At 40.5% G+C, this 24,243-nt stretch overlaps 1 protein-coding gene across 9 annotated transcripts in view; it reads right to left on the bottom strand.

Annotated features, from left to right (window-relative positions):
- Nucleotides 1-24,243, bottom strand: part of FAM114A1 (family with sequence similarity 114 member A1) — a 70,372-nt gene that overhangs the window by 10,788 nt on the left and 35,341 nt on the right. For all 9 annotated transcript variants that reach the window (XM_060416956.1, XM_015096441.4, XM_060416959.1 and 6 more), the window contains 6 exons: nt 23,172-23,306; nt 17,874-18,026; nt 9,602-9,725; nt 3,902-3,993; nt 1,928-2,089; nt 718-857 (listed from right to left, as the gene is read on the bottom strand). In XM_060416956.1, the coding sequence (XP_060272939.1) occupies nt 718-857; nt 1,928-2,089; nt 3,902-3,993; nt 9,602-9,725; nt 17,874-18,026; nt 23,172-23,306 (806 nt within the window). The remainder of the gene's footprint in view (nt 1-717; nt 858-1,927; nt 2,090-3,901; nt 3,994-9,601; nt 9,726-17,873; nt 18,027-23,171; nt 23,307-24,243) is intronic.

The raw sequence follows: 24,243 nt of genomic DNA, 5'->3' as shown, positions 1-24,243 counted from the left end.
CCCCTTCTCCTCCTGCCCTCAATCCCTCCCAGCATCAGAGTCTTTTCCAATGAGTCAACTCTTCGCATGAGGTGGCCAAAGTACTGGAGTTTCAGCTTTAACATCATTCCTTCCAAAGAACAGCCAGGGCTGATCTCCTTCAGAATGGATTGGTTGGATCTCCTTGCAGTCCAAGGAACTCTCAAGAGTCTTCTCCAACACCACAGTTCAAAAGCATCAGTTCTTCAGCGCTCAGCCTTCTTCACAGTCCAACTCTCACATCCATACATGACCACTGGAAAAACCATAGCTTTGACTAGACGGACCTTAGTCGGCAAAGTAATGTCTCTGCTTTTGAATATGCTATCTAGGTTGGTCATAACTCTTCTTCCAAGGAATAAGCGTCTTTTAATTTCATGGCTGCAGTCACCATCTGCAGTGATTTTGGAGCCCCAAGAAATAAAGTCTGACACTGATTCCACTGTTTCCCCATCTATTTCCCATGAAGCGATCTCTCCAAAAATAATTCTTGGAATGTCTAGCTAACTATTACTATTCTCCCTAGCATGCTCATTTCTTAAGAGAGTCCTTATTTCTCAAGATGACGGCAGAGCAATGGACCTAGTTGACTGCGATGGGAATCTCTAGCAGCCAAGGGTGTACATGGGTCTGTGTGTGCACGTTTGAATGACACAAATACATACAATTTGAGAAATAAGAATTAAAAGTAACATTTACTTTATCAGAACTTTTGCTTGGTCCTGAGCTGATTTTTCTTCTTCTTGTCCATGAAGAATTAATTCTGCTACTTTATGAAGTTGCTCAATACAGCGAGCTGTTACTTCTGCCAGGCTTTCAACGGACAGCATGTATACTTCCTGAAAGCAAAAAGTGTAAGTCAGAAAATTATTCACTGAGCAGATACTTTCTAAAAAATCTTGTAACATTAAAAAAAATTAAATAATTCTTGGGAAGAAAACCAAACAAATATGACCTGAAAAAAAATTACCCAAAGTTTAATGAGTAGACTATTCTAAATGGAAATGCTACCATAAAATAGAAGTGTCTCCGGGTCCCAGGGACATGACAATCCTTCTTTATAGCTGTGTCCCCAGTTCTCGGGCTTCCCCGGTGGCCCAACTGGTAAAGAATCTGCCTGCCAATGCAGGAGATGCAAAATACACGGGTTTGATCCCTGGGTAGGTAAGATCTCCTGGAGAAGGAAATGGCAACCCATTCCAGTATTCTTGCCCAGAAAATTCCATGGACAGAGGAGCCTGGCAGGCTAAGCTCATGGAGTCACAAAGAGTCAGACACAACTGAGCAACTGAGCACACACATGTACACGCCCCAGTTGTCAGTGTGATGCTGGGCACATAACAGGCAGATACCCAAGAAAGCGTGTAGAAGGATGGCTGAGTGAATAGACCTCAGTAGATATTTTTCTTTAGAGTGATCTAAATTGTAAGTTTCTTTATCTAAAATTCAATGTAAAATGAAGTTATTGCAAATGCATTTTTTTCAACACAGGCAGCTTCTAAATTATGCACATATAAATTTATTAAACTACAGAATAAAAACTATCGTAATGAAATTTTTTCAAAAATGCTTCAATTACCTCATTAGTTAAATGGCATAAAGACATTTTATGGTTACAAATTTGCATATAGGATGGAATTTTACCTTAAAGAATAAATCAGCTAGGTTCTTAAAGTTCTTTTTCCCTTTAAATTATAATTGTAAAGCTATGGAGGAAGGCTACAATATCTGTGCTAAGTCATGAAATGTCTTGGCATAGAGGGATTTTAGTGTTTATTACACTAAGACTCATATTAGTGTGGAATAGGGTACAAATGAAGATGAAATGGCTTTGCCTCACTTAAAATGAAGCTGCTAATAAAATTTACATATTACTGCTGTTTAGGTGGATGACCTGTAACATGTTTACCTCGACTGTCTTATTTGTCTTTTCTTTCTTCTCGCCTTCTTCAGGGTTTTCAGGTTTCTCTTCCTTTTCTTCCTTCTCAGTTTTGTCTTCTTGCTCTTCAGCCACATCTACTGATACCACAGTTTGATCCTCTTCCACCCAGTCATGAGCTTTTTTCATGGCCTGCAAAGGACCCCCCGGCAACCAAAGCAATATGTCTACTGTACAAATACAGAGACACAAAAGCCAATCCCATGACTTGGATCAAATCCTAATCCATTAAGGGTGGTTTTCTGTATGTTTAAAGAGTGGTGGGGCAATTATTCAACCTCCCTAAAAACACCTTGTTGTTGCTTTCTGGTAAAATACAGTAAGAAAAGGGACATAATAGAAAGAATGTATGGAGAGAATACCACAGGGCCAGAGAAATTTTTGGAAAGCATTCTAAAACGATATTCAGATAGGAATAAAAGTGACAGTCACTCTGGAAAAGCCATAGTATATTTTTCACTTTTCCTGGCCAATTATAAAAGCATGATAGAATATATATACATACATACATACATACATACATACATATATATGTATGTATGTGTGTGTGTGTGTATATATACATATATATATATATATGAAATTTAGCCAGGGTCATTGCTAAAGCAAATTTCTTCTGCCATGTTTCATGAAGCCCTCAGTGTTTCATGAACCTAATAATGTATCACACTGGGAAGATGAAGGATGGCTCTGCTCCTCTCCAGCCATGCCAGGTCTTCTGACCTCAGGGTGGTGGTGGGGGAGGAGAGAACTATGATTAATTTCATTTCACATGAGTGCAATTTGCAATTTGAGCAACATGTGGCCTTTAAAGTTATTGACCAAGCATAAACCACCTTCCCTGTGTATTATTCCCTGGATTTTGAAAGGGCAGACTCACTAGCTTTCGCATTGCAGTTTACGCTGTTTGCTTAAGTTTTATCTGAGCTTGTGTGAAACTGACTTCTCATTTGAAAGCTTGCACGTCAAAGTTTAACACAGAATGTTGATGGAAAGTCAACAGGGAGAAGATTAGGGGAGACAAAATCCAACAAAACTATCCTTGGTGTGTCCTCTTTTAGGGACAAAGGTTTACCTGACTATGTAAGTAAACCAGTGAGACCTTGGAGGCACCACACACACACTGTCTGAGCAGTGGCAGGTGCTGCACGGAGATGAATGAGGCAATTTCCCCACTGTGTTCAAGTCACTGACCTGCCAGAATTGGTGACCTCTATCAGAGATAAAGAATTACTCATCTCTGCACCTCCCTGCCTCAGTCTGCATTTTCCTCACTCACCTTGATGAGTGAGGACCTGTGTCAATCACTGATGGTTTAAAAGAAGAAAAAGAAAGAGAGAGAGAAGGGGGGAAATGACACCGTTTTAAGTAATTAATGCTCAGTGACCTCACTAAGAAATGCTATAGCAAGACCTTGTACAAACTTGCAAAACATCCTGTGTTACTATCAGAGTAACCCAGACCATGAAAGCCCGGATGGCCTTAGATCTTAGGACAAGGCACCAGCTTTCCAGTGGGAAGGGTCGTGCGGGTGACCTGGCTCTGGCTGGTGTGCTTTCTCTGCCTGATTCTGGCATGTCACTTTCAAGGTGACGGGAGATGGAATTTGCAAAAGCCCTTTGGTAATTCAGCCTCTTTCCTCCCGTAGGCTGAAGATAACCCTGCTTTGAATAAAATCCTATTCTGTGGAGAAGTGACTTGTTCAAGATCACACCAGTGAAGCTGCAACTAAAATGCAGGTCTCATCACACAGCCTAGCATGTTCTCAACAGTTACATTTCATGATGTTGCCTCATCAAATCTTAACGTCTGGCCTGGGTCTCCTCTCCCACCACGTGCCATTTGGAGCTTGGGGGTTTTTCTATTTCAGGTGAATCTCTGGAATTTTACAACCAAGACCTTTTTAAACAAACAAACAAACACTCAGACTCAGATGGGACTGACCTTATTGAGTTTGTCAGGTGTGGCTGCAACATGTAATTCAAAGAGAAGCTCTGTAAGCATGCTAGCAAACTCTTCTTTGTTTTCTTCTATGCCTGGAAATAGAAAATGACAGAAGTAAGAAGCATGATTTCTTTTTCATCCTGCAGAATGTGGCAGCTCCCCTAACCTTACAGCCTGCAGTCAGAGTATAAGTCGGGGGTGGCAGCAGCCCACCCTCCAGCTCCGGGAAAAGATGAGCCGTGCCCGGATATTCAAGCACAGTGGCGAGGTAGCAGGCTGAAGCTGGGTGGGGGCTGGTAAAGCCTTGCTGCTCACAGCTCTAGCTGGGGCGCCCCTGGGCTAGACTGAAGGGCACATGAAGGATGAAGGCAGGGAGGGACCATGTATACCATAACAGGTATAGACGGGCATCACCTATTTGTTGAATGACTGCGTGAACAAATTAATGATGTTTCTCAGGCCTGAGAGCCCTGGGACAACACTGTATTTAAGGCTTATAGTGTTGTTATGCTTAGCATTGCAACCCTTAATGATACCCCAGGGCGCCCTTTTGTGTCCACAGAGCCACAGTGCTGAGCAAGCAGAATTAGTCTCCGTGGATCATCTACTTTTATGTTAACACCTATAACAACCTATCTCTAGAGAAACTTCTCATGATTTCCTAGGACACCTGCCTGGTCATACAGTATTTCATAATGGTATGTCTTCCCTCCAGATTGGAAGCTACCTAAGGGTACAGATGGTATTTGTTTTGCTCATTCTTGACTCTAGAGACTCTAACACAGAGACTGGAACATAACAGGTGATAAAAATGAATAATGATTGAAAAATAATTTACTAATCAGTTGTACCATATTTACTAATATATTGATTATATAACATGTCATATACATGAAATAAAATTAATCTCATTGATGGGCAATGAAAAAGAGAGATCTTTAAAAGTTACCATCTTCTATCTCTCATTTGAATCTACAAGTTGAGGCCATTTTTAAAGTTTCTGATTAGTGCTAAAGAATTGATTTCATGCAACTAGAGATTATCATACTACGTGAAGTAAGTCAGAAAGAGAAAGACAACCATATGATATCACTTATTGCAGAATCTAAAATATGACACGAATGAACCTATCCGTCAAAGAGAAACAGAATCAAGGACATAGAGAGTAGACTGGTAGCCAAGGCGGAGTGGGTGGGAGAGGGTAGGAGTGGGGGTCTGGGATTAGCAGATGCAAATTGGTATATATATGAATAGAATGGATAAACAACAAGGTCCTACTGTACAGCACAGGGAACGACGTTCAGTATCCTGCAATAAACCATAACCCAAAATAATACGAAAAAGAATGTTTATATATGTATAACTGAGTCACTTTGCTGTATAGCAGTAATTAACACAACACTGTAATTCAACTATACCTTAATAAGAAATAAATAAATGAAAGAATTGATTCCACTGTGGGTTTTATCACTAGTCTGCGGTGAGGAGGGGGTACACTATAAAAGCATCATTTGTCTGGCCTGACTACATGATCTCAAAACCCCCTGAGAAGGAAATATCTGGCTTAGGTTAGTGGGTGAAGATAGCAGCTTCAGAGAGGCCTGAGCTGTGTGAGAAATTCTGTAGCTAACACTTGTCTGCCTGTCTTTGTTTCTGTTTTAGAGACAAAATGGTTAATCACAGCTTGTCAAGATAGCCAGGCCTATATCAGTTTATCATCCCCTAGAATTTATATACTTATTCTCACCAGGGAGCAGGTCAATAAAGATACTAGAGATGGAAAGCATATATGTCAGGTAAGAAGCTTTATGGAGAAGAAGAAACCAAGGAAGAGGAATAGGGACAGCTGGGGGTTAAGAATCTCCCAGCTGAGAAAGTTACTTTTGGGTAAGAGCCCAGAGGAGAAGGGGAGTGAGTCACACGGGGGGCCAGGGTAGCTGTGGCCGGCAGAGGGAGGCATGTGCCCTGGGGTCGAGAGATGGCTGTCTTTGTCCATGGTGAAGTGATACAAGCAAATCATAAAAATCCATAAGGCGAGTGCTCAGATAGAGCAGGCTGTTGCAAAGGTTGAGCATGGGTATTAAGAAGGCTTCCAGAAGGAGATGATGCTTGAACCTAGCCTTCCAGGATGAGAAAGGCGTTAGTCACAAGCGGAAAAAGGGAGAATTGGAGGCCTACAAAGAGAGAATTAGAGAGAAAGTGAATGGGATTCCATCAAAAATTGAGATTCTCTCTCTGCTAGTCAGAGGTCTTGGTCTCACCTTCTCTAACTGGGCAAATTTAGAAGGGCAGCTCCCACAGGTTCTCATTCCCCAACTGCCTGGTCCTTCTCATCTGTGTGGGGCAGCACAGCAGGGCAGAAAGAGCCTGACTTGAGGCTGGGGTTCTTCCCTAGCTCCTGTAGTTAGTGGGTCTGTGACTGGGGCCAGTTACAAGGCTTCTCAGCTTCCACTTCCTCTTCTGTAAATTTAGGGTAAGAAAACCCACCCATCTCCTTTTTAGTGTTATTGTAAGGACCAAATAAAACCAATGTGTAAGTATTTTGTAAACACTAAAGTTTTATATAACTATATTGTTATATGCTGCAAAGATATAAACATAGGGAGATTAAAAATATTTGAAAGTAATCCATACTAAATTAGGATATATATACTCTGTGTATCTCCAGTTTTTTTAAATGTGCATTTCTGTCATAAAACAGAGAAATATACCAAAAACGCAGAACAAACATTTTAGGAAAATCATCACAGAGAAAAATGAAAGTAGATAAAAAAACAGATAATAAAGAATGTTGCAACAAAAAAGACCTATTACTACAATTCTTGGTCTGTACATGTTGCTGAGAAGTTTTTCACCAAGGCAGTGAAAAGAGGAAATAGCTTTTAGAAATCTCCTTACAACAGTGGGAAACCAAATTAGAGACCCATGGCAGTGTAATAAAATTACATGTTGCTGGAAAGATAAACATGCAAATCATTAGCTAACGTTATTAAAAACAGAGGAGCCCAATATTAAATTTATCTAAAAATGACAGTTTATTACATTTTCTGAGACGATCAAATAAATTATTTAGGTATTAGAGGTATTTTAGAAATATAAGTGCTTACAAGAAAAAACATGATGAAAACGCTCTGGTTTCTCCTAGACTTTGGCTCCTGGATTGTCTACTCGCTCTCACTGACGAGATTGTTCTTGACAGCTTTTAGTTAATCCCTCACCTTTCTGGAGTTTGTAACACTCCATCATATCTGGGTTGATTTAATGACAACCCTGGTATTCTTCTTTCCTGTTCTTCTTTAGCTATTTAAATGACATCTATTTATTAAATTAATTAAAATTAGTAGTGCTTTGATAATCTGGAGATTTCCTTTAGGAAAATGAACGTATTGTATGTATTATGGGAGGTAACAGGGTTCTATCACTTAAAGAGAGATGAATCTACCATTTCCTAAGCAAGCTGTTCAAGACTGTAATTTGCTTTTTGGTCAGATTCTAAAATCTCCATTTATTGAAGCTCTGTATTAAGACTGAAACATAACACATGGAGTAACATTTTCTATTTAACAGTTTGAATCAAGTTTCCTCTCCAAGAAATAGTACTTGTTGGGGATGCAATGCTGCCTTAATTTATACAGGCAATAATATTTCACTGATGTTAGGGATCCTCTTTTTATCTGTTCTGCATGACACCCCCAGTAGGATAGAGGTCTACCTCAGGTATCATGAAGCTGAAGAAAAACAGCTTGCATTTTTTGGTGATTGTTACTCTGCAAAAGAGGCATCTACATTAGTTCATCTTGGGTCCATAATCCAAACCATAGGACCTTTGACAGCTAGTGTCTTAGTTTCTTCATTATTAAAGCAAAGACAAGGCTGTCATCCTCTGTGACTTCATAGCAACACGCAAATGCTCAGAAACATTGCTCTCCAGCTGTCTCTTTGATACTGACCTTTTCCTATGCTGCAGTGTAATTGATTCTTCTATCTTGATGCAATGAGCATAAATCTCATTAAACTTAAGGCACATAAGGTCAGTATGTGGGAATAAGGGGGCAGATATTTTTAAAATGACAGTCTGCAAATGCTTAGAATAATACTGCCCTGAACATCTAGGCTGAAGCATTTGAGCTCCTGTGTTTGAGCTTTGATTAAAGGTATGTATCGGGCTTCCCTCATAGCTCAGTTGGTAAAGAATCCGCCTGTAATGCAAGAGACCCCAGTATGATTCCTGGATCGGGAAGATCCCCTGGAGAAGGGATAGGCTATCCATTCCAGTATTCTTAGGCTTCCCTTGTGGCTCAGCTGGTAAAGAATCTGCCTGCAACGTGGGAGACCTGGGTTTGATCCCTGGGTTGGGAAGATCCCCTGGAGAAGGGAAAGGCTACTCACTCCAGTATTCTGACCTGGAGAATTCTATGGACTGCGTAGTCCATGGGGTCACAAAGAGTCGGACAAGACTGAGTGACTTTCTTTTTAAAGGTATGTATCATGCTGGGGCACAAAATGCTTCCAGAGACTGGATGATATGAATGTACATTATCAGAAGTACAATTGTAAATAAAAGCTATAGCTTATTGCATCTTTGCTATTTTCCTGGCATTGTGTTAGCATGTCTGATAACTAGAACAGCTAACACTTTGAGCAGTTCCATGTGCCAGGCACTGTAATATACATTTTTACGTATATTATCTAATTTGATCCTTACAACAGCCCTTGGGAATAGGTATCACTGTCTCCATTGTATAGGTAAAATACTGAGTTTCAGAAAGGTTATATACCTTGTTCAAGGCCAAGTAGCAAGTAAGAAGTAAAAATGTGGCATGTAAGACCCTTCAGAGGATCCTAGGAGAAGCCAGCCTTGTGTGTCCACGGTTGCTTAAATTTTCAGCAAAACCTACACAAATCAATGGCAGTTGCAGTGCATGGTGATGACATCACTCACTCTCCATGTACATAGCAAATGCTTTACTAGATTCTGCTCCCAAAGGGACAACCTAATCATTAAGCACATCCAACCTGGAGAACATCTTGGCCCCTCTCACGGAAGCCTGGCCTCTCACAAGATCACTTCTAGTCTCCTTGGGTCGTGTCATCACCTGGCTGGAAGCGTGTCGTGGGAGGGTGCATCTGGCTCACTGCAGCGACTGACAACCCGACACTCCAAGCCCTGGTGTACCGTGCGCTTTTCTCAGAACTGTACTTTCGGGGGGAAGGCCACTTACAAACACACCCTAACTCCTACACACAGAAGTTAAAAGGAAGGAGAAAAAAATGAAAAGAAATCCACTCAAAGACCTGCCTACCGTCAACGCCAACCACATTCAACGACTTCCACGTGCAGACAAAAAATTTGACCCTGCAGCATAAACTCTAGCCATCAGAGCCCCTGTTGAGTGTACCGTGCTCTTTGATCATTCGACCAGATGCATTTGCTGTGTGCCTGTGACATGCTGGACATCAGAGAAGTAAAGGTGCCTGACTCAGGAGCTCCCACCCAGAGGAAGGGAGGATTGTGACCAGTGTGACCAGCTCCTGTGACAAGAGCAGGGGCGCAGAGCTGGGAAGTGAGCAGGAGTGCTCAGTGAGCAGGAGTGCTGAATTAGTGCCTCTCCCATTTAAATGGCTGTGCTTATTAACAGCAGCTTCATAAGGATGACACCAAGAGTTTGTCTTGCTATTTTATTGGTTATTTTTCTTTACCTTGCACTTCTTGATTCTCTTCATTCTCGAACACTTTGGCTGCAAAGATGTCTTTAATGGAAATCAGGTCATTTTTTAAGACCTCCAGCTTCTCTCCATCAACTGATGCTAAAAATGACTGAACCTGAAAAAAAGAAATAGGTCAGCATAACTGTCATCTTTTCTTCTCATTAATGATGTTTACATTCAGTTGTGCCCCCTTCTCCCAGGTGATCTGTGGTGTGGGAGGTAACACTGGGTTGACTGTTGGATTAACTGCCTACTAATTGTGTAACTTTGGGTAAGTTACATAAACTCCCTGGGCCTCAGTTTTCTCATTTTTTAATTGAATGTATTTAACAGATAACATCGTCAAATGTCAAAGATAAATTTAGGATGTACAACATGTTAGTTTGATAGATGTGTATATTGTAATATGATTGCCATTGTAGCTATATTTCATGCCTCTATTGCATTACATAGTTATCTTTTGTTTTTCGTCATTGAGAAAATTAAAATTTTAGTCTCTTACCAAGCTTGGTGATTATAGTGCCTAATTGCTGTCTGCATTCCTAATACTGCACATTAGCTCTCTATGGCTAAGTTACTACTTGTGCAAGTTTGTACCCTTAAACAATATCAGTCGTATCCTCCCACCTATCCTGGGCTAACTACCATTTTACTGCTTTTTATGAGTTTGACCTTTTGAGATTCCACATACAAGTAATAACATACAACATTTGTCTTCCTCTTTCTGAGTTATCTCAGGTAGCATAAGGAGCCCAAGGTCCATTCACGTTGTCATAATTGGGAGGGTGTTCTTCTTTCTCATGGCTGAATAATGTCCCATTGTGTATATATATTACACCCTTTTTAATCCATTTATTTGTTTATGGGCATTTAGGATATTTCCATGTCTTGGCTATAGTGAACAGAACTGCAATGAAACATGGGAGTGCTGATATCTCTTGGAAGTATTGTTTCTGGCTTCCTCAAAAAATTAAAAATACATCTATAATATGATCCAGCAATTCTACACACCCAAAGGAAGTTCTCTGTTTTAAAGTGAGATCCACACTTCACTGTGATCCTTTGCAGTTAAGGAAACAATGAATGTGAAGGACATTGCACAAATGCACACAGCAGATGCTAAGTAAGTGGTGGTGGCAGCTCCATCAAAGCGGCTAAAAACACACCTCGGTGTCAACCCCGGATTCTAACATCTTACTAATTCCTATTTGCCGGGAGCCATTGTGGGGAATCCCACCCGTGACAAGGTCATGTGGCAGAGATCTGATGGGCAAGGCGAGTTGGATCTCAGGGTGTCCCCCTGGTATTTCCTGAGCATGTACCCCAAAACCCCAAAATCTGCCTGCCTTTGTACTCTGCTTTTCCACTCTGCTGACACACTCTGGAAAAAGTCAACTCAGGGCTTTAGTCGTCTGCATTTGAAAGGGATGTTTCAGTTAAACCCCCTCTGATAACTCTCTAGCTTGCCTAACAGGTTCCCCTGGACCTCTTACAGCTTATGAATTGCTTACAGCCCCCAACCACGAGAGGCACAAAGCTTAAGGCATCTTAAAGATATAGAGCCTTTTCTAAAGAGCTAAAAATCATATTGGTGATGGGTTTTCACTGTTGACTCGATGATTGCTGCCAGGCCTCCATATTCTTTATCTTTTAGGTACCTGGGAGGATGTTAATCAATATAAACGGGATATGGAAAAAGATATATAGTAGTTTTGATGTTAGCAACACTAGACTTTTGAGTTAATTACTTTTCTTTTGTTATAAATCACTGTACTCCTTTTACTTGTTATAAACTGCTGTATCTTTGCTATGTAAGAATGTAACTTTATTTAGTGCTTTCTGAGAGTGGCACCAGACTTTGAGAAGAACAACACAAATAAGTCTTCTGGTTGACAAACCCTTATCAGAAAAAAGGCTGCAAAATGTTAACTGGCCCTTTTGGCTGGAAGATGATGTAAATCACCTAAGACTTGTGTATACAACTAGGTATGCAGAGAGAAAAGCCTGGTTTTGAGAAGAGCCTGGCTGCTAATGCTGCATAATTTTGTATTACCCATAGATCTCTATGTACAATTAAAAAGGTATAAAAGGCCTTGCTAGACAATAGAGGCTGGGCCAGTCGCTGGACTGGTTTCCCCCGTGTCTTCTCTTTACTCTAATTTCTGGCTGAATTCCCATCTGGGGCCTGGAGGCTTGCCATGTCTACTTACTTGTCCCGGTTTCTAAGATCCGTAAGAGAGAGAGCCCAAGGCGGGGCACTCCCCGATATTCAAATGGACGCCGGTGGCCTAAGGTAGATGGTGCAAGCTCCTTGTCTGGAACTTTATTGGCTTTCCACGTAAACCAAGTTATTCAGCCTCTTTTCTCCACTTAATTTTCCTACTACACTATTTCTTACTAATCTAATTTTATATTAATAAATAAATAAGTTTTTTCCTCGCCAATGCCGTCCCCGCTTCAAATTCCCTGAATCCACCGGGGCTGGACCCCAGCACCTATTCTTACTAATTATGTGACTTTGGGTAATTTACTTAACCTTTCTATGACTCAGTCTTCTTATCTCTAAGTAAGAACTAATAGCATCAACCATATAAGATTGTTTTGAAGGTTAAATGAAATGATGCACTCAAGAGTACTTATTGTGGTGGTCAATAAATTATATATATAATGAAAATAAAGATATATGTAAAACAGAAAACAAACTTATGGTTACCAAAGGGGAGAAGGAGAGAGGGAGGCACAAATTAGGAATGTGGCATTAACAGATACAAATGACTACATATAAAATAGAGGTACAACAGAGATTTACTGTATAGCACAGAGAGTTGTATTAAATATCCTATTATAACCTATAATGGAATATAATCGGAAAAAATAACTGAATAACTTTGCTATATTCCTGAAACTAACAGAAGATTGTAAAGCAACTATAAGTCAATAAAAATGGGTATGTAAACAAATACATAAACAAATAGATATTGTATATAACAGATATACATATAAACACACTTGCTAGATGTTTTATTGTATAGGAGTTACAAAAATGTAACAAGACATATTTTTCTTCTCAGAGATCTTGCAGTCTGAAGGAGGGAGGCCCAGATGACCCGAAACAGCCACACCGAGTGTGAATGCAGTAATGGGGCGGGGGGTGCTCCCAAGGAGGGGCTGCAGTGCCCTTTGGGGAAGCGAGAGGTGGGCAGGGACACTGCACAGAGGACCTTGCTTGAACTGACACGCTCCCTGCCCACTGTTCTTCAGAACTCCTCTTTTGCAACCGTCCTTCAGAAACTCTTAGAAATCACCTGGATAGATGGCCAGGCAACCTCTGTGAATCCAAAGATCAATGTGAAATTCCAAAATGGTCACAGTGAATGGAGAACCATACAGAAAGTAAAGTCTGACTATAAAGTTGGAAGGCTTTAAATTCCTCATTCTGTAGGTTAACACTTGCCCTGGAAGGAGAGCCAGCAGAGAAGCTGCCATCATCTTTGGGTTGTGGATTTTTGAAATTTACTTTATTTTCGGTTGTGCTGTGTGAGTGCTATGCTGTGCTTAGTCGCTCAGTTGTGCCCGACTCTTTGTGACCCCATGGACTGCAGCCTGCCAGGCTCCTCTGTTCATGGGGATTCTCCAGGCAAGAATACTGGAGTGGGTTGCCATGCCCTCCTCCAGGGGATCTTCCCAACCCAGGGATCAAACAGGGGTCTCCTGCATTGCAGCACTGCATCCAGATTCTTTACAGTCTGAGCCACTAGGGAAGCTGGTGCTGTGTGAGGGCTTTCTCTAGTTGTGGCAAGCGGGGGTTACTCTCTAGTTGAGGTACATGGGCTTCTCATTGTGTTGGCTTCTCTTGTTGCAGAGCACAGGCCCTGAAGTACGCGAGCTTCAGCAGTTGCTGCACATGAGCTCAGTAGTTGTGGCTCAAGGGTTCCAGAGCATGGGCTCATTAACTGTGGCACATGAGCTCAGCTGCCCTGCGGCATGTGGGATCTTCCCAACTGGGGATGGAACCAGTGTCTCTTGCATTGCAAGGTAGATTCTTTTTTTTTTTTAATTTATTTTTTAAACAGCATATTTTCTAAATAGCATTTTTCTCAGAGTAGAAAAATGGGTAATAAAGTACAATGCTGAGTGGAAATGGATATGCACATGCGGGACCTCTTTGTTCCTCCATGTATTCTGAGGGTAGCCATCCCCCAGGAGTGAATGCATTGGGGTTTTATGCTTTGGGTATCTCCCAGGAAGGGTTCTTTTTAGTGAAGGACTCTTTGGTCAGCATCTTTCTATTACAGCATCTCTCTTGCTTCTTCCTAGTTCATTCCATTATGCCAAGATGATGTGCATTAAATCTTTACTTCAATCCAATAATAAATAATAAATAACTATGCACTCCTCAATAAATATTCATGGAATGCTGACTATATACTTGGCACCCATGCCCAGGTGCTGTTGGGGACACAAGGGTAGAAAGTCTGGTGTGGGGGTGTCATTTCGAGGATTCTTGTTTACTCTTTTGATTAACTACTGGGTATATAAAATACTATAAAAATATTAGTTTTTCCTTAAGATTCATAGTACACCACACTGCCATGCCTACTGCCATCCTAGTGTCAGGCTTGTAGGTAGTAAGGATTCCTTATCATTCTGTACAACCTGTCTAGGTTTTAGCCAATGGCATGTTAGCAGAGGGAATGTGTATCATTTCCAGGTTAAAGCTTTTAAAAACTGGGCACTCCCCTCTATATTCTCTCTCCTCATGCTGATGGAATGAAGGAGACAATGAGTTCCTAGAGAAGAAGGATCCAACACATTAGACTTGGACATAGAGGAAGCCGCAGAGGCAAAAGGACGTGCCTGCCCAGAGCCCGCACTCTCTCATCTAGATCACTCTTCAGGTGACTGCAGGTTTCCTTCTGAAGTCTGCATGGACCTCTTCGCCAGGCTGTGCTCCCTACGGAGGGACCATCTACCAGGCGATGTACCTCTAAGCCCAAGGAATGGACAAAAGTGGCTGTTCGCAGGGGTTGTGTATGTGCTTGAACTGGGGCATCCTCGCACGTGCCCATGAGGTTCCCTGAGGTGAGAGACCGCTCAGGGACAGTGGAGACAAAAGGAAGGGAGCAGATGGGAGGGTGATGTGGAAACCTGAGGAGTCTAAAGATTCTAAATGGGAACCTGGCCTTCTGGGCCATTATGAAAGTACATTTGTCAAAGAAGGATGATAATTTCTTTTTTTTTTTTTCTGGCCATGCCATGTGGCACATGGGATCTTAGTTCCCCAGTCAGGGACTGAACCATGCCTCCTGCACTGGAAGCATGGAGTCTTAACCACTGAATCCCCAGGGAAGTCCCAGAAAATATTTTCTTTAACAGTTTGTTTCCAAAAGCTCTTTAACTTTTAAATATGTGGTATGTGTTGGGTTACCTGGTGAAGTGTAAGATGTCTAATTGAATTCCAGGTAAACAATGAATGTTTTCTTGGTATGAGTGTATATCTTAAATATTACACAGGACATGTTTGTACTAAAAAAGTATTCATTGTTTATCTAAAGTTAAAATTTAATTAGTCATCTTGATTTTTATTTGCTAAATCTGACAATCCCAGGAGGGTCTCCATTTGTATTCTTGCCAGAAGTCTGCGAACATTAGGATGGAACTAGTGGAGCCAGAAGATGGACAGAGCCTGGCTTCTGGATCCTTAAATGCTGGAAAGCTGACTGCTGACCAGACACTCATACCTTGGAAAAACACTATAGCTTTAAAAAAAAAATTTTAATTGGAGGATAACTGCTTTGGAATATAGGTTTAAGAGGGTGGGGATCTCTATAGTTTTTGACCCATATTTTTTAGAACGATTAATTATAACATCCAGTAAGTACTATTACGGGCTTCCCTGGTGGCTCAGCCATAAAGAATCCACCTGCAATGGAGGAGATTCAGGTTTGATCCCCGGGTTGGGAAGATCCCCTGGAGAAGGAAATGGCAACCCACTCCAGTATTCTTGCCTGGGAAATCCCATGGAAAGAGGAGCCTGGCAGGCAAGACTTAGCAACTAAACAACAATAACAATAACAGGTATTATTACTAACACAAGAAAAGCTCTGTATTTCTCACAATGAAAAACTATGAAAGTCTCCAGGCTGGGGAAAGAGAGATAAGCCTGTGGGAGCAGTCTGCAAACAGAGGGCAATGCCCACCTCCAGGGACTAAACCTCCTTCCTGGCAACATTAGTCCTTTGGGGCTGTTTGGACCCCAGAACTCTTTTATAGCCTGACCTACAGTGGGAGCAGCTTATGTCTTTCTTCTACCATGATAGCTTTGAGGGGATGTGCTTCTCTGTAATGTTTTCAATAATAATAACAAATAAATATGTAAGAATGGATAAAAAATAAAATTTGTCACTGACATTATATATGCATATACATATATATGCATAAAATGGCAGCTGACATTCATTGACTGCTTATTATGTACTAGGCAAGTTGCAGTTAGCTTTGTATGGATTATCTCATTTAATTTTTAAAATAGTTTTATGAAATAGATCATTATCATTCCCATTTCATAGATAAAGAGATTGAGGTAAGATAGGTCCAAAATCATACTACAGCTACTAAGTGGCATTTGATCACATAATGTCTGACCCCAAACCCTGCTTTTGTAGGGAAAAGTTGGTGTTTCAGTGGAAAATGGTATTTTCTAGATCAGTTTATCAGATTATTAGATTCTGATTCCATGGGAGCAGTTTTATAAATCTGTAATGTAGATACCTGATAGCAGTGCAAAATAATTTGTCTATAGACATGTGAACAAGTTTTGTCCAGGGAGGGACAAGCTCCCCTCCTATGGAAAATCAGATTTGTGTCCATTTGCATATTCATTTCAAAATTGCTTTATTTTATATGAATTTGTACTTATTTGGCTTTTCCTTTGAACCAGTTATAACATCTGACTGGTTCTTTCATTTAATTAATGAGTTAAATAAATTCTTTAATTTGTGTTCATTTGGTAGGTATCTTCATGAGTCATGATTTTGCTTTAAAAAAAATTATCCGTTAACAGTTTAACCACAAGACTGTCAGTGATGGCTGATGGATAACTAGAAAGGAAATAAACACATTGTAACTTGTAACTGTACAATCTTGGGTATGTATGGAGGGTGGGGTGGTGTCCATCCTGTTTGGTTCTTGGTTGCCTGTTATATGGCAGAGGTCATCTTTCCCTGATAAGGTGAGTTTCATGAATGTCTCAACCCCTCAAATTCCACATTTAAGAAGACGAGGCCTAGAGAAAGTCAAATATCACTTTTTCCTTCTTCCTTTCCTTGGAAGGAACTTGAACTTCCTTCCAAGTTCAGTTTCCCGTCTGAGGCCCTGCCTCTCCCCAGGGAATGTTACTGGGCTTCTCACAGGAGGTCCAGAGGATACTGCCCTGTGACCTCCATTGGAAAAACACCCCAGAGCACAGTCAACCTGAGGTGCACACAAAAGAGTAATATCCACAATTAAATGAGTCAATAGTTTCGAAGTGCTTAGATTAGTCATTATATAAATGCCATGTAAGTATTAAGTAAAAACACATTTGAACATGGACATGCATACCACATAAATCCTTTTCTAAAAATAAAAGAGAAATCACAAGCTCTGCTGACTTCCACTCTCCAAGTTTTGTTTCTCTGGGATCACAGTGCGAGGGTGTGAACGTGCAGGGCTGTGAGGTAATTTCCCAGAGTTCTGTTCAGGAGCATCCCTAAACAGAGTTTTAATGCCCAGTAAGACAGTCCTGCCCTTCACAGCCCAGGCATTCTAACAAATGAGTGAGTAAATAACCATACCACCCGTGAAACTAAGTGTACTGAACCCTGCAGTCTGCTAGAAGCATCAGCTGCTTTGTTGCCACCGGGTAGCAATGAGGAAGGATTGGTAATAAAGGCCGGTAGCTCTGATCTGGGTACCACGGCACCAAAGAGGGGCACAGGCCAGGTGCCGACAGTCAGGTTTCTGCACGCCTTTTGCGCAGAGAGGTGGGGGTGGTGATGATTCGTATCATGATGGCCCTCTTGGGACTGGTGACAGGGAATAGCTTGGTAAGGAACAGAGAGGAAATAATACGGAGCCTGAGCAGCTCATCGGGCCATAAGTGATTGTGACCTCAGCACAGAAACGAGGCTCTAAAAATGAGGTATTTTAATAACAGATTTTCTTTCACGTTTAAGAAAACACACTCATGAACATGCTACTTCCAACGACAGGACAGACATACCTTGCTTTCGCTTTCATTGGACAGAATTTCCAGGGCTTCCAGGTGTGACAAACCTTGATACTCATCGAACAGCATCCCATAGTGTGCGGTCCTCTCGGCCGTGAGCTGCTGTGCCAGCCTCTGCTTCTCCTTCTCTTTGGCCTCCCGTAACATCTGCACAAACACATTTGTACATTAGATGTACGCTTAAAAGCCCCATTTACTCCAAGATGTAGGGGAAGATGACCACTGACTTGGTACTAGTGAAGAGTAGGTTTTAGTCACTTTGGAATTTCTGCAAAACTGACTTTTTTTAAAAAAAGGTAGGGGAGTTTTTCTTTCTTTATTTTTTGGCCACATCACACAGCTTGCAGAATCTTAGTTCCCTGACCAGGGACCGAACTCATTCTCCCTGCAATGGAAGCATGGAGCTCTAACCACTGTACTGTCACATTCCCCTAAAATGACTTTTTGGATTAATTTTACCCACAGTTTTCCACATAAGATTCCACTTTGGATTCTTCGTGTTCATAGGTGCACAACAAAACAAAGCAAAAACCCTACTCCCAAGAATAGTATTGAAAAGACGGAAAGCAAAACAGTGGTTTCCACTGAAGTGTTTTCTGTGTGTGTGATTAATCTTATTTTTTTCTAATGTCCAGATTTTCTATATTAGCAAATTTAATGTACACTGGGAAAGCTGAATCTATTGTGACAGGATTAATTGCAACTTGTACACCTAGGCAGACTTCAAAGAAAAAATAAGTTGATATGATTTAATTTGAATTATTTAAAAATTTTTTGCGTGTGGTTATTAAACATCTTCAATTAAAAAATAATAAAATATAACCTCACAGTATATTCCTCACCAGATACCTAATATAAATGTAAATATTAATATAAATAAATGTTAGCTTATCAATTCTTAGATTGGTTTTGAGAAAAATGACTGTGAACTGACTTCCTCTTCAGGTTGATCATTTTTCTCCAGTTATGTTTCTATTGATTAAATAGTAAAACAGTAAACACAAGTTGACCAGTTACTCATAATTTCCTGCACTTCCTTTCTTTGATTCTAAGCACCTTTTATTTGATTCCTTATCAAGGTTACTGTGACATTGTTTATAGGGTTCTTTAATATCTGTGAAGAGCACCATAAATGCGCTGGCCACTACAAGGTCACAAGGGGAAGATCATAAAAGAATAGATTTTGGTTTTTATTAGCTGTCAATAAAACAGTCGGCCTTGTTCTCCTTTTCAGTTCCTGAGGTTGTTAGCCCAAAACCCAATAGGCTACAGAAAGAATTCACCCTCCTGTCTGTTTTCAAGACTGAATAAGCACAAGGTTTGAAGTTTAAAATTTTCAAAACCACCTCTGGGAAATTTTTAACACTTACACAATAAAAGCCAACTACCCTCACTGATCTCACTGGCTTGGTTGTGGTGAAATAAAGTAACAAAGCGACACTGAAACTGCTTCCTGATTGCCCTCTTTCTGGGCTTCCCAGGTGGTGCTAGCGGCCAAGAATCCACCTGCCAGTGCAGGAGATGCAAGAGACGTGGGCTCAGTCCCCGGGTCAGGCGGATCCCCTGGAGAAGAAGATGGCAGCCCACCCCAGTATGCTTGCCTGGGAAATCCCATGGACAGAGAGAGGAGTCTGGTGGGCTACAGTCCATGGGGTCACAAAGAGTTGGACGTGACTGAGCTGGTATTATTCTTTACCCTCTTTCTGGTCTATTTTTTCTTTCTTTTTTTTTTTTAACAGCACTCATCATCTTCTAAAATATGAGATGATGTGCATTGTTTGTTCGTCCCTCCTCACTAGAACAAAATCTCCAATTTTAACCAGTGATGGTCTCAAATGCTTAGAACAGTGTCTAGCACATAGACATTCAAAACGCATTTGTGGAATGCGTTGTGGAATGTGTTGTGGAATGATTGAATGAATGAATAATTACTGTTTGGAAGGGGGCTGAAGGGGGTAATGTTGTGGCCATCCAGTGTAAACTGGCCATGTGAATCACAGGTGCAATGCTGAGATGTATCCCAGAGTGTTCCCTGGTGGTTCAGCTGGTAAGGAATCTGCCTGCAATGTAGGAGACCTGGGTTTGATCCCTGGGCTGGGAAGATCCCTTAGAGAAGAGAATGGCTACCTACTCCAGTATTCCGGCCTGGAGAATTCCATGGACTATATAGTCCATGGGTCGTAAAGGGTCGGACGCGACTGAGTGACTTTCCCTTTCACTTTCAGATGTGTCAGTCAGTTCAGTCGCTCAGTCGTGTCCGACTCTTTGCGACCCCATGAATCCCAGCATGCCAGGCCTCCCTGTCCATCACCAACTCCCGGAGTTCACTCAGACTCACGTCCATCGAGTCCGTGATGCCATCCAGCCATCTCATCCTCTGTCGTCCCCTTCTCCTCCTGCCCCCAATCCCTCCCAGCATCAGAGTCTTTTCCAATGAGTCAACTCTTCGCATGAGGTGGCCAAAGTACTGGAGTTTCAGCTTTAGCATCATTCCTTCCAAAGAATACCCAGGACTGATCTCCTTCAGAATGGACTGGTTGGATCTCCTTGCAGTCCAAGGGACTCTCAAGAGGCTTCTCCAACACCACAGTGCAAAAGCATCAATTCTTCGGCGCTCAGCCTTCTTCACAGTCCAATTCTCACATCCATACATGACCACTGGAAAAACCATAGCCTTGACTAGATGGATCTTTGTTGGCAAAGTAATGTCTCTGCTTTTAAATATGCTATTTAGATGTGTAATTACAAACAAATGCAAATGGCAAGTGTGTATTCTTGGGTGACACATTTCTATGAGCATTGCTACTTACTTTTTTAGTAAGTAAGTACACTGAATGCAGAGGTAACAAAAAATTGTGATGGTGGCACAAAAACTATGACAATCTGGGAACTTGACCAGGTCTAGTTCTTCACTTTGCAAGAGTGTAAACTTAGGCCAAAGATTCACATACTTAGTTTCTGAACTTGGTCACATTTCCCTCCCACACTGCCTCCTTCCTGACTATAATCGAATTTATATATATGTATAAATTTATGTATATATATATATATATAACATGTTTGTATGTGTGTACAAATCTGTATATATAATATACATTATATACATGAATATATAGATATCTTTTATTTCTAGATTATATATTTATTTCTATATATATATGAGTATCAATTTATACATATAGTAAAAGTGAAAGTCACTCAGTCATGTCTGACTCTTTGCAACCCCACGGACTGTAGGCTACTAGGCTCCTCTATTCATGGAATTTTCCAGGCAAGAATACTGGAGTGGGTAGCCATTTCCTTCTCCAGGGGATCTTCTTGACCCTGGACTGCACAGGAATGCTTACACTGTGGGAATGAAAGATAAACCCTTTTCATTCTAAGCCACACTGATACTTGGGTTGTTATTGCTATTATTGGTTTTGTTTTATTTTGCATTTTTGCAGCATCTAATGTTAATGGCCTGATTAATACAAAATCTATTTGCTTCTTTAAGGATCAAGAGGTTAATGGTCTAGCTGACTCTGCCAAGTCTCTACTAGGGCTATGATATCAGATTGGTTACATGTGGGTTATTATGGAAGTATGTGTTAGTTGCTCAGTCCTGTCTGACTCTTTGTGACCCCACGGTCTGTAGCCCGCCAGGCTCCTCTGTCCATGGGATTCTCTAGGCAAGAAAACTGGAGTGGGTAGCCATTCCTTTCTCCAGGAGATCGTCCTGATCCAGGGATTGAACCTGGGTCTCCTGCACTGCAGGCAGATTTCCCATCACCTGCGCCTCCAGGGAAGCCCCTATAGTGGAAGAGCCAGGGAGAAATCACCTAGAAATCAAATTCTTAGGAGCTGCCACAGCTGAGATCACCTGTTTTCAGTGATATCTCCTTTGTGGCTTTCTAGCACTGAGTCATGGGAAGACCTGTCTGTCCTGCCTGTGAAATTTATAAAATCCTGCATCTGCTGCTCCTGATTTTGGTAAGACATAGAGAGACCTGGTATGTCAGACTCTTAAAGGGGAAGAGGTATAGGGGCACGGCTGACACTATGGGGTCTGAGCTGGGCATGTGCTGTATGAAGGAGCAAGTTCAATATTAGAGTTTTGTATTTGGAAAATAAGATAAATACTACTTTTAATTTAATTGGCTACTGTAAGTAAAGCAAAACATAAATTCTTCATATCATACTTCTCAAGGAGGAAAACTTTACAGCTGGAGGTGTGACAGGAGAAGTCCAACCTTGCATATAGTAAAAGAAACATAAACTAAGATTCCATTGAGATAGCATTTTTACCTATCATCTTGACACATAAAAATGACAATGGTAAGAACTAATATTCTTGGGTGCAAACTATGACTCAGGTTCTCTTCTAAGTCATGTAATCCACACAACAAAGCTACTAGTAGGTATTGATGGTCCCAGTGTACAGAGGAGTAATCTGAAGCACAGAAGGGTTAAGTCATCTGCTCAAGGTCATGGAGCTAGAACCTGGTAGAGCTAGAATATGATGGTACTGCAAACTGAATGTTGGTGTTTCCCCAAAATTCTTTTGTTGAAACATAATCCCTGGTGTGATGGTATTAGGAGGTGAGGCCTTCAGGAGGTGATTAGATCACAAGGGTGGACCCCTCACAAACAGGATTCAGGTCCTTATAAAAGAAATCCAGAGAGCTCCTTCACCTTCTTCCACCATGTGAAGAATCTGGGAGAACATCAGCTTGCGAATTGTAAAGCAGGCCTTTAACCAGATACTGAATCTACTGTTGCTCTGACCTTCAACTTGCCAGACTCCAGAATTTTGAGAAATAAATGTTCATTGTTTATAAGCCCCTCAGCCTATGGTATTCTCCTATAGCAGCTGAATGGACTAAGATGAATGGTATCAATGGAATTATCTTTAAGAAATTATTAAGTATGTATAATTTATATTTACTAAAGCAAGATACAAAAGAGTTGGTTAGTATGCTAGTATTTGGTTGAAAAAGTTTGTATATATACATGTGCGTATACATATATATATATTTAGCTATATTTACCTATACAACCATATCTATATCTAAACCTGTCTATATAATGTCTCTGATAGAATCTGTAAGAAGCTGTTAACAATGATTAACAATGACTGTATCCCATGAAGAGTGGCTGGGGAAAGTGGCATATTAAAATTTCAATTTCCACTCCCTGCTATTTCATGTCTTTGAATTGACATGTGCTTTAAAATATCTATTAAAGAAGATAAATAAAATTTTATTTACTTTATTGACTGAAAGAACAAATCACAAAAGTACATAATCCCACCTGAGATAAAGAAACAGTTCTCTCCATGAGTGTCTTGGTCCGCTTAAAACCTGGGTCACTTTCTGCAAGGACATTCATGGTTTTCTTGCCGATGAATTCCAAAGCATCAAGACCACCAGTTAAGACACTTTTACCCTGCCAGTGAGGTAATTGCATGAGATTAGGTTTTTACATTTTGCTATTTCGAGACAGTCAGCACCTCCTAGAATGCACTATCTTCAAATATTAAAAGCAGTATGAAGTCACAATTTTTTCTCATCAGGAGATTTATCATCAATTTAATCCTGTTTTCTTTTCCTTGGAAGAGCATATATCATATAATTTGTAGGACATACAATGTTATTTTAAAAAGGTGCTTAAGAAAACCAAAACATTTTAAGGATTAATTGTATTAGTGTGAGTGAATAGGTATGCTTCTAAGACAAAAAATTAATAGATGACCCAGTTCCTGATTTTGTTTGAAACAATTTTAACCCAAGTAACAGAATTATTTAGAGCAGTCTATAAAAATGTCAAATAGTCTTGCCAATTTGGGGAATTCTTTAATCTAGGGCCCTAGAGTGTAGGACCCTCAGGCTGTTTTGATGGCTCTTGCATACTTTCAGAAACTAGCAATAACTGCCTATAATTAGTATATTCATAGAATAAGACAGGTTGATTTCTACATGTTTCTGGCTCTAGAAATTATCCTATTATGTAGTTATCCTCTGCAAGTTGCTTTGCCAGCCACTGTTTCCCTTTTTAAAAAAGAGTAAAACCACCAACATTAACTTAGATAAACTGTACATAATAAATAGAACTGCATACATTTCTTTGCAACACCTTGTCTATACCCCAAGTACACAACTACAGTTACAATCTGCATATATCTGTGTTTTCTCACCTTACATGAGTTTGCATAAGTCATATTTTAATATTACTGTAATATTTTATTATTTATATGCATTATCCATTTTTCAAAATTATCGCTTCAATAGCAATATTCTATTTCACTGATTACTATACTTTATTAGTCATCTCTGTTTTACATTCTTAGACTTCGTTTTCAGATTTGGGAGCCTGTTTTCACACT

Source organism: Ovis aries, chromosome 6 (assembly GCF_016772045.2).
Source record: "Ovis aries strain OAR_USU_Benz2616 breed Rambouillet chromosome 6, ARS-UI_Ramb_v3.0, whole genome shotgun sequence".
NCBI lineage: Eukaryota > Metazoa > Chordata > Mammalia > Artiodactyla > Bovidae > Ovis > Ovis aries.
The sequence above is the reverse complement of the archived record's forward strand: the minus strand, read 5'-3'. Positions and strand labels throughout refer to the sequence as shown.